Source organism: Pomacea canaliculata, linkage group LG8, assembly GCF_003073045.1.
Source record: "Pomacea canaliculata isolate SZHN2017 linkage group LG8, ASM307304v1, whole genome shotgun sequence".
Lineage (NCBI taxonomy): Eukaryota > Metazoa > Mollusca > Gastropoda > Architaenioglossa > Ampullariidae > Pomacea > Pomacea canaliculata.
The window spans coordinates 1,502,146-1,513,430 of NC_037597.1; the positions used below are offsets into that span (position 1 = coordinate 1,502,146).

Sequence of the window (11,285 nt, forward strand, 5' to 3'; positions counted from 1 at the left end):
TATTCTAGAACTGCCATAAATAAATACTCACTAAAGTCTTATAAACCACACAGTTTCCTTTATCTTATATGGTGGGTTTTAGACAGTCTCCATCTTTTATGTATTTTCAGGGCTCAAGATGTTTTATTTGCCTTGATAGTGGTGCAACGAATGTGTCTCTTTCCTCTTTAATAAAGTAAAATACATCTAGCATCACATCTGATGGTGGTGTGTCAAGATACATGCCATCAACATTATTGGGCAATGAAGCATTTATGCTGTTTAAATCTCAATAGATTTCTTATTTTTGTATTGTTTAGTGACCTGTAGCAATATGAACAATAGTTGTTGAGTATGCCTTCTATCCTTTTACAAGGTATTACTTTTAAAGCATTTTTATATTTTATATTGCACATTTTTAAAATTTGGGCATTCAGTTGTTAATGGTTATTTTAATATAGATTTTTTTCTTGAGAGTAAGGATATTATGAATTTACAACATATATGAACAGTGTAAGTGGATGGGTAGGTGAGTAGGTGTGTGTTTGTGAGTATGTTTGCCTTCACATTTACATGTGTATAGATGTTTATGTTAATGCATACATGGGTAAATGCAAGTGCCATACATGCATCATTACATATTCGTGAAAAGTACAGATGTTTCTGCATTTTATCAGCAAATATAGATTGATGAGTTCAAAGTTGGAAATTGTTAACCATAGTACAGGTGTTAATTATCATTTGACACCCTATGGTTTCATTTAAATGCCTAAGTAAAACATCTAGAAGCTGTTTATCTCAAGAAAATTTTATCTTGCATAATTATCTGCTTAAAATAGGTTGGATTCAAGATGAAAACAAGGCTTTTTTAAGAATAAAAGTTGTGGTCAGATATGTTTTTATTTAATGTCTTTTTTTTTTGTCTGTAGGTGCGCATACGTCTGTGTGCAAGGGGGGGGTGTGGGGGGGCAGCCGGTCCACCCCATAATATTAGCCACCCACCTAGCACGGCCGCCTTCAGAGTACCTTTGAGGACCGGCTCTGGCAAGGTACATCATGTCGTACGACATCGAACCACACCAGCCTCTGCTGCTTCACGGTAATGAGGAGAGGCTCCTGGGGATCCACCGATCGAGGAGCCGCCCCCTCAAAAAAGATATTAAGGGGACAAGAATGTGAACAACGTTCGTTGTCAACATGAAGTGATAGAGTGTTGGCTGCCCTACGTTCAAATATCGTCTCGGGCACATTCTTTCTCTGCATGTGGCATTTGTTTACAAGGCTGGCTGCTGCCTTGCCGTGATATAGCCGTAAAACACCAATCCCCCAACCGGCGTGAAACAATAACACCCTCCCACTAAAGCTGAGCATCTTCCTATGCCACCGCACAATCACCATGTTATGAAAGTGTCGTCTAGGCATGCGTAGGTAACTTAATTGGCTAAGCTAGACATTAGGCCAGGGAGAAAGCTGATTTTAAAGAAAGAAAAACCATTGATGGGAGTGGGCGTAAATAATGGTAAGAACACCGAAACTTCTTGTTTTTAAGTCCAGCATCCATTATTATGTTTGTGTGTTTTTTTCTTTTTAGTAATAGCACTTTGAGCCAGCCTTTAATGGTGGGGGAAAGAGCTATACAAATTAAAAATTATTAGTAGTATCGAAAATGGTCAATCAATGCAAATAAGTGATTGTTCGGCATCATATATGCTACAACACTTTTCTTGGCAGCATACAACGGATTGAATAGCTATTCATCGGTTTCACTGAGCCGATCAGGCACATTAGTCACTGTCTTAAAAGACCATAGATTCTTTGCATTCATCTCGAGCACAGACTCACTTCATAGGAGCATGGACGTGTAATACAATTTCGTGATACGAGTCCGAGATCGCCAGTGTCCCATTCAGGGGAGAGTACTAGCTTCGTGACTTCCGGTGTGGTTTGTTGACGGAAAGGTTACTTCCGGTGTGGTTTGTTGATGTCCCAACACGAACACGTGAGTTATCTTAGTATTACCTTACTGAAACGCCTAGGTTTTATGATTAATTTTTATTTATAGTTTATTGAACAAGCTCTACACTTTGTCGAAAATGTTGAACTGATGGAAGCACTTAACTAGTTTATAAGCTCCTTTCTGCTTGAAACGGAAAAAAAAAAACCGACACACGACTATCCATTTTCAGATCATATTTTATTGGCTATAAGCCAAGGGAGGATTTTTAGCCATAACATCTGATAAGACATAAATCACACAATAACAATGTCGTATGTATAACAAATTGTGACAATATGGCGAAAGGTATAGATGAATACATGATACTACATATATATAGAAATTACTTAAACAGTGAAAGTTCAATTCGAATAAATTTGCTTAAATTTAATGAGTATAATATTTAATTAGATGTAATATTCATCAGCTAGTGAAATTTAAATACATTAGGACGACGCATAAAATATATAGGAAGCAGCACTTTTCGAGACACAAACAAAAAAAGCCCCTGCCCCAAAGCCAACCAAACTATCATGTTTGTTTCATCATTACTACTGACATGACCTTTCACAAACAAGTTGCAGTTTTCTGTCAGTCTGCTTTTTACGAGCTCCATAAGATTCTCACGACAAACTGCTAGCACCCTTGTCCATGCTTTTGTTCTATCTAGACTGATTTACAGTAATTACTTCCCCTGGGGCTGCCCTCCATACATCATTCACAAACTTCAGAAAGTACAAAACTCTGCTGCACGTTTTGTGCTCAAAGCAAGGGAACAAGACCACGTCACTCCTCTCAAGTTGTTTGTGCTCTGCTTCAGTTTTTTTGAAGCTACTTCGCCTGCCAGTTTCTCTTAACTTCTTTTCCTCTACATCCCTACCAGAAAGCTTCGCTCTTCATCAGACCAGTGCATTCTATCTACTCTTGTCACCAAAACGAAACATACTATCACCGACTTATTATCAGTGGTGCAACAAAACAGTGGAACTCCCTTCTTTTTTTTCCCTATCCATCCACCCTTTTACATATACAGCATTCTCACACACTTCACATGATATTTACTTAGAGATCTGTGCCCATTCTAGTTTCCCGCACATATGGTGGGCACTATGTGGTACAATTTGTCGTGAAAAGAAAAAAATAGGGCAACCATCCCTTGACATCATCAAAACTAAAGCTTCTTAATTTTTTCAATGTCAGTTGATTGTTTTAATTATTAGGCACCATTTTCATCACTTTCTTGTAGCTATTTAAGTTAACTTTCAAGCCTGAGATTAGCAAAAGGGATTAACGAAATATTTAAAATATTGATATTTCAGATCTCCATAAAATGGAAAGCACTGATCAAGATGTCACAGGAACTGACAAGATGGTAATTGTGTTAGTGTATAATGAACAAATGCATTTTATTGTATTTTTGGATGAACGCATATGTTGGTAAATTGAATCCTCAATGAAGTGGTCGGAAACATTGTTTGACATGAAAATAACATACATAACCCTCTCCCTCCCAACTAGCTTCTCATATGTTGGTAGAACTACAGGCATATAATGAAATTGTCCAAGAGTGGGCTAAAAGAAAACATTAACCTTTGAAATTTCAAATTGTAATCAATCTGTTTTTCTGGGTCTTTGTTGATCTTAAAATCTTAGCATTAAAAAATGTATAATGATGTCAGTTACTTGGAGAAGTTTCTCGTTACTATATTTTAGTCTATGTTAACTTACTCATATTTTAATTTAACAAGTATCTAAAAATAAATCTTTTACTTCTGTGTGCTTTATCATTATGTCTAGCATTTTTTAACTGTGCTTTATAATGCCTAACTTTTCATTTATTTTTAAGTATATTAATATATGCCATTGTCAATATTTTTGCTTTTGATCATTTTTCCTTGAAACAATTGAGTGCTACATGTTTAATCAAGATAAATTGGTTGTTTACAAGCTTGCTGTAAAAGTTGTAATTTGTAAGACAGACTGAACTGTTATTGCTGTATTTTGAATATGTTCTTTATAGTTCAAGTAGCTGACCTTACTTTCTTTGTTTGTTTCAGGATGTTATACGTGAAGGTATGTTTTTAGAAATGTTTTGGTACACATGTACACTTATATCAATAACATTTATGATATTTTCAATGTTATTCTTGGTGTTTATTTACCATCCAGTATGTTTTTGTCTCTGGAAAATCACCTAGATATTTAAAGGTTATTTAGAGGTTTATCACAAACACACATATGCATGTGCACATTACACAATATGCACATGCATGCAGACATTTATTTATACTTTCACAGAATGAGCATAAAAATATTTTCAAACTGATAAAAACAGGTCTGCATAGAAAATGTTTTAAGCTATTGATAAATATATGAATTGCTGCATACAGTCATCTCTGTGTTGTTTACAGAATTATCACAGCTTACTGCAGAAGAAATGCAGACTTTGAAGGAGAAAATGGGCTTAAAAGCGTAAGTCAAAGAACGTTTTATTCAGTAAGGGCTTTTTATAAAATTTTTTAAAAAAGGAAAACTGATACATTTTAATCATGTAACAGGTTGAAATTTAAATGTAAAGAAGATGTCAGAGTTAAAATACAGGGAATATGAGGGAGCCATACCCGATTGGTGGCACGTGTCATGCTCAGAACTTCTTTCTTATCACTTATCAATGCCTCTAACATGAAGTGGCAAGGAGAAACATGAATCTTGAGAAATTAAATCGATTTCCTTACCTCTTCAATCAAATCTTTATTTGTGCCCCAAGCCGTAATGTCACTAATTGTGGAGTCATGGCTGACAACAGCATTTTGATCTCTTGACCACAAGTGGATGATACAACGTGCTCAGAAAATACAAAATCTCAAAAGCCCAAACACAGATGTAGTAACAACTGTCATCGAATGCACAGGAAAACATAGGAATGGAATAAGTGTGCATATGTTCCCAAAGGATTCAGGGTCCACAGCTACTATATAGAAGCATACTTTTTCTCGTTCAAGAACACCAAGTAGCTTGATGAACACCTGAAGTTATCTTGATAAATAAACTTCATATTCAACTTTTCAAACCACAATATTACTGCTGTGACCAGTAACACAAAATGTTGTTAGTAATATACACACAGTGAATGATCACAAAATTCTGCAACAGCATCCATGAAAATATATCTGCTTTTCCAATTTTTTGTTGTTGAGCACATTGTATTTGCAGTTTTGAACCAGGTTCAAACACAAGGATTAGTACCTTCAAGGTTACAGAACAGCATTTTACACTTCTTGTCACTTTTAGAGCACGTCAATTGAAGATTGTCTGATGAACCCGATGCATTGCTCCACCTTCTGGCCATTATATACTTATCAAGATACAGCAGCTGTGATGTCACACATTCTCTCATGGGAGTGAAATTTTGCAGCACTTGCTGACTATAGGTGCATATTGGCAACATGTTAATAAATAAACTCCTGTGTTTTGCTCTGAAATTTAAAGATTATATTTATATTATCTGTACCTACCAAAATGTGTTTACAACTCGGACCAGTCCTGTAGGTCTTTTAGCTCTTGTTTTTTCCTTCAAAGACTTTAAAGTAAGTTCTTCAGAAGATCGGGTTTTTTTTTGTAGACAACAATATTTGGCTTTCCTTTCCCGTGTTTAAAGTGGCTTTTTCTGAAAGACATGAAAGACATTTTTATTCATTCTTTTCGTGATTCATTTATTTCATTGTTTTGTTGCTTGATGCTACATGAGCACTAAATGTATACATTAGTGATTCTTTCTTAACTGAATGAAGAAAAGGTATGATCTCCCTTCTTTGACTCTTTTGGAGTTATGCTTTATAAAGTTTTTCATTTCTCTGATAGTTTCAGAAAAATTTTATCAAATCTTACTAAAACTCAGGAGCCAGCAAAACATCCACTGAAAATTCCTCGTCGAGAAAACAAAAATAGGTAAGCCAGAGATATGTCAAATTGATTTTTTTTTTTTTTTAAAATATAAAAGCGGTAACCAAGAATCATATAGTTTACATGCAATTATAAAGCACACTGCACCTTTAGGCAGGATGTAACCAACCAAATTATTTACCACTTTCAGACCCACAGAGATATCTTCCAAGAGAAAAGTTGGTTTTCTTCGTAAAATACCAGGAATATCCAGTGGAAGGAAAAGAGTGAGTTGGTACCTTTTTGTCATGTTCCTAATTTAAATTATAACTATTATGTCAGCTTCATTATTGTTTCATTACCATCCATGACGAATTCTCTGGTGTTAGTTTCTGTAACAGGCTTATTTTACATTGTGGGGTTGTTAGCCCTACCACAACCTAATTTTCCTCTTAGTCGCCTCTTATGACATGCTTGGCTGGATGGCAGGGACCCTATTCTTACAATGCTCGCTAGGCAAGCATACCCTGAGGTCCCACAACTTAATGTTACAAAAATGATACACATTAGGAGCAAAACCCAAAATCTACAGTTATTTTTACTAAGTTGTATTCTTTAATCCCTGCTAACCTTAACTGGCTGGTTTCAAGTTATCTTCTGTCATCAGCCTGAACTACTTTATGTTTCCCCAGCTTTATTACTCATAATACATTCTTTATTGGTTCCTCAATATTTAATAATGGGAATAGTTGATGGTAATGAGCTAGTCTTCTGAGATTAAAAAGCTAAAAAAATTAAATGTGGCATTTTGTCTAGCACCCATGTTGAGAATCGGAACACTTTATTTCTTGGTTCTTCCACTTGCTCATAATATGGTAAAATTTTCCATTGTGAGTGGTTATTGACCAGCATGCATTAATCAGGGTTTATTTTTTATATTTATTTTTCTATTTTAGGTCGCTAGAGATCCTCGTTTTGATGATTTGTCGGGCACATTTCGTGAAGATATCTTCGAACGTGACTATGGATTTTTGACAGATCTGAAGTCTCAAGAAAAAAGGGTGAGTAGGTTTTTGAGAACTATTCTGAAATAAAATTGACAAAAAAATATAAAGCTGCATTAAAATCACTCTGGTTAGTGCATGTAAATTAATCTACATGAAATGTCTGTAGCATTTTTGTTGTACGTAGCTTCAAGTGTCATGGTATTGCCTCTTTTTCAGTGATATAAAAGAAATTTGCAACAATTCTTAAAACCAAACTAAAAAACATAGAAGTTGTAAAAGTAGGGTTAAAAAAAGTGAGACATTGAAAATTATTTAATTTTAAGTAAGTTTTCATATTTGTTAATTATCAGACTTTTGAAACAGTTTTAGAGCTTGTGTGCAAATGTTTTATGTTAATGTTAATTAGTAATTATTGTTACTTAGTGGTAATAAATATTACACAATTATTATTTAGTTATGAAGGAGCTATAGTTGCAACTGATACATGTGCATTTTGAAAAGCAACAAAGCAGGTAATTTTGGTCTTCAATCATCACAGAAACTGCATAAGATGTTGAAGAAAGAAAAGCATGTAGAGAAAAAAGCAAAACTGCGCCAGCTCCTAAACAGAATGGTAAGCACCATTATTGAATACAATATATTATGTGATGCATTTTAATACACATTCTTAATGTATGAACTATCACCTGACAGTTTTTTTTGGAGTGTTAAAAGGATATCCCCATATGAAGCTACATGTAGCTTTGATTTAAATTGTTTTCTTGGATCGGAAGCTTACAACATCTTTTCAGTATTGGATGCCAGCACATGACTTTTTAATTTTAGACTTAAACCAGAATTAGAGTTTCTGATATGTGAGCACCATTAACTGACACTTCATCATAAGCAGCCATACACTTGCACAGCTGTCATTCAAGTCTGATCAGTCATATGCCAACTTTTTTTTTGCTACCGGCTGCTACCAACCAGAAAGAATCAACTCAAGGAACCACTTTTCATTTAAGAATTTCCTTATTTATTTGAGCATGTCAACAGCTTGAAGGATTGGTTCTTACTGTTGGTGACCTTCATTGTGACACACCAACATGCTTCTAATTGTCGAAAGTACTTGATATTATTGGAGTATTAATCCCTTCCAGTTGGATTATAGATAAGGCCATGGTACTGAATCTGCTCTTCCAAAGGTTTTAAATGACCTACTCCTCAGTGCTGGTGACAATGTGTCATTTCTGGCACTTGTCAGCTGCATTTGATACTGTAGATTATTCTATACTTTTACACAGACTTTATAAGTCTTTTGGTATTCATGATGTTGCTTATTCCTGGTTTTGATTCTATGTCATGGACCGAACCAGACTTTATTCAGATACTTCTGTTCTGAGATGTGATCACCAATACACTGCTGATGATACACAGCTTTATCAGTCATCTCCACTTACTGCACTCTGGACTTCTGACATGGACACATGAATGTATAGATGATGTTAAGTCCTGGATGCTCCAAAACAAACTGCAACTGAATGGCTACAAGACTGAACTGCTACTTAGTTGTAAGTCACTCAAACAGCTTGGGTGTCTTGATCAGTTTGACTTGGAATGGGTTACCCATTAGCCTTTGACACTGAATCTTTTACCACTTTTCAGTCGAAGATTAAGATGCATATTTTCAGAACAATGACTTAACTGTGACCCTGTTCTGACCATGAGCATGCAACAGCATGTCTGTAAATTACATGTGTGTAAATAAGTGAATGTTGTAGAAGTGCATGGGTATCTTATACGCGAATATGGGTGCATGGTTGTTGATGATTTCGTCTATGTAGAATGTATTTAATTTTTGGAAATGCACTATACAAATCCTTATTGTTATTATTAGTATTTTGAAATCTCAACCAGTCTTCTTCTTTCTTTGATCAGTGACAAAGTTTTAATTTTAGTGAACAGATACAAGATATGGATGAAGTAACCAGGATATATAGACCTGGGAAAAGAGAACACATAAAAGATTTGAAAGAAAATAAAGCATTTTTATCCTTTTTTTTTTTTTGTTGTAAGTCTATTTAACAGCTTCGTTGAATCTATCAACAAAAGTGGAAAGAGTTTAGAAACACATAGATCATGTGACAACAAAATTCTTGTCACAAATAAGTCAATAACTGATTTTTTTAAAAAAAAGACGGTGGTAAAAGTATTTAAGAATTCAACTACTCAAATATTTTTTCCACCATTTTCTTCTCACTGAACTTCGATAGTATGCAAAAGGGAATGTACCCAAATCTATTAACAAGCTTTTGTGAGGATTTGTGGTTGAAGACAGAAATTCTAATAATGAATCAGGTTTCTTACATCACTGTGACTTTTAGGATGTAAGCAGTCTCAGTTGAACACTTTTCACTGACTTGCCTCAAGCATATGCAAGACTGGTCAATAACTGCATGGCAATATGTCATGGTTCTTAAAATGTATAATGCCTACTTATGATTTTTTTTCTTCTTCGAATGCTTTGACAGTAACTGCGCTGCAAGGAAACTCTGGGGAGCATAAGATGACGACTTTGTTGTGAATCTTTTTTGTTGTCACAGAGCATGTGAGCTGCAGTCCACCGAGCGTTAACTTCAGTCTTATAGTTTGTGGAGTGCTTGCCTGTCAGGGTTTATTCCCCATCCCTAAGCTAGATTGTAGAGCGACCTGGTGGCATGACGGTTAGTGCCCATCACCAATACAGTAAAATTTGGCTGTCCTGGGTTCAGCTCTCGTATCAGGCACGCTGCTCTTTTCTCTGTATGTGGGATCTGTTTGCAGGGCTGACTGCCTTGCTGCGATATAGTCTTACTTGCTGGCTCAGCATAAAACACCAATTCCCCTGCCTTTCTAAAAGCTGGATTGTGACTCTTTCTTGTCTTTGGTGTCAGTTAATCTGTGTTTGCTTGTGTCCATGGATGTACTCCTAGGTGATCACCTTCTTTTCTAGTTATGATTTTATAAAGTACCAAATTTTATAACTTTTCATATGCATCTAACAAGCTGCTTTTATCCATAGGAACAACAAGAGAAGGTCACAGAAGAAAAGAAGAGGAAGAAGAAGCTAGAAAAAGAGTGGAAGCAGAAAGAAAAGGAGCGAGTTCAAGAAGGGAAAGCCCCATTCTTCCTAAAGAAATGTGAGCCACAAATGTTAACAGGAGAAACTAATAAATAATTTGAAAAAAATCAGTGCTTGGATCATTCTTCATCAATTGTTGCTATATAAAAAAAATTCCTAGATAGCCTGTGTAAATATGCCATTGAAAAGTGATATTTCAAATTCTGTTATGTGGGTTTTTAAAGTGGTGTCTGTTTTGTAGATTTAAAACTGATTCCAGTTTTTTGATAACAGGTATAAATTTTCTATTTTTTGTTAAAACAGCTGATAAGAAGACGCTGGAGCTTGCTGATAAATACAGAATATTGAAAGAGAAAGGAACGCTGAACAACTTTTTGCAGAAAAAAAGAAAGAAGAAAGCATCAAAGGAGAGAAAACGATTACCAAATTTGTCACCATGAAACCATGCAACTTCACTTTTTTCTTTCACATAAGCCAAACTTGCACACACATACACTGTATATATATATATGCATATGAGAACACAAGGGAAAGGTGTGAGAGATTATTTTGTGGATGCATGAGATTTAGGCTTCTGCATCATGTTTGGATTTGTTTCACAAATGTTTGATTAAAATTTGAAGTATGCTCATTTAGCTTATTTTTTGTTGTTGTTGTTGTTGCTGTTGTAGCAGTGCTGCTTAATTTTGTATATTTAGCCTACATGTATTATCTGAGGATGTGGACATGTTGATGGCTTTCTTCATAGTGGTAGATGGTTCCATAGCCTAGTGACTGAAGAGGCAGTAAACTGTACCATAATCTTTCCACCACATTTTACCTTTCCTAATAAATCAGGTACCCATATGTTGGCTGGGCAAAGGAAATTTTAATTGCAGGCCTTACTTAACCCTTATAGCACGATGATCCATGATTGTGGATTGCTGGGGAAACTCCGGGAAGGCAATTTTCATTACTTTTATTGCAAAGTTCAAGCTTTCTTCTTGCCAAAAATGTATAGGTTTCTTGATCTAATGTTTACCTGAGAGCAGCAATAATAAAAAAACAAACATCAGCCAATGTCATCTTCACTTATTAGCCAATCTTTGTAATACTTATACTTTTATGCCATGCTAAGAGGGTTAAACCAGCTTTGAAGTCCAGCACACTAACTCCTAGCTACCAAGTCTGAAAGCATGTGAGATCCTGCCCCATGCTTACATGTACATGAAGAAAATTGATGTAAAGTACTTACAAAAGCTTATGCACGTTTGCTTCTCTGCTTGGACTTGTAGTCCTGCTACAGGAGGACACCATTGTAAAGAATTTGTGGTCAGGTCAT

The 11,285-nt window shown here is 35.4% G+C and overlaps 1 protein-coding gene across 1 annotated transcript; it reads left to right on the top strand.

Moving 5' to 3' along the window:
- Nucleotides 1-1,893: 1,893 nt before the first annotated feature.
- Nucleotides 1,894-10,599, top strand: LOC112570682 (ribosomal RNA processing protein 36 homolog). Its single transcript, XM_025249245.1, has 10 exons — nt 1,894-1,978; nt 3,295-3,347; nt 4,033-4,048; nt 4,387-4,447; nt 5,837-5,923; nt 6,069-6,144; nt 6,814-6,918; nt 7,403-7,477; nt 9,905-10,022; nt 10,268-10,599. The coding sequence occupies exons 2-10, from the start codon at nt 3,306-3,308 to the stop codon at nt 10,402-10,404; spliced, it is 717 nt and encodes a 238-aa protein (XP_025105030.1). The 5' UTR covers nt 1,894-1,978; nt 3,295-3,305; the 3' UTR covers nt 10,405-10,599.
- Nucleotides 10,600-11,285: the final 686 nt, after the last annotated feature.

What these genes read in the sequence shown, in the direction of transcription:
- LOC112570682 (XM_025249245.1), top strand. Translation starts at nt 3,306, where the DNA reads ATGGAAAGCACTGATCAAGATGTCACAGGAACTGACAAGATG. An exon ending in GAGAAAATGGGCTTAAAAGC is followed by an intron (nt 4,448 to 5,836) that starts GTAAGTCAAAGA and finishes TTTCTCTGATAG; the next exon opens with TTTCAGAAAAATTTTATCAA. An exon ending in TGAAGTCTCAAGAAAAAAGG is followed by an intron (nt 6,919 to 7,402) that starts GTGAGTAGGTTT and finishes CAATCATCACAG; the next exon opens with AAACTGCATAAGATGTTGAA.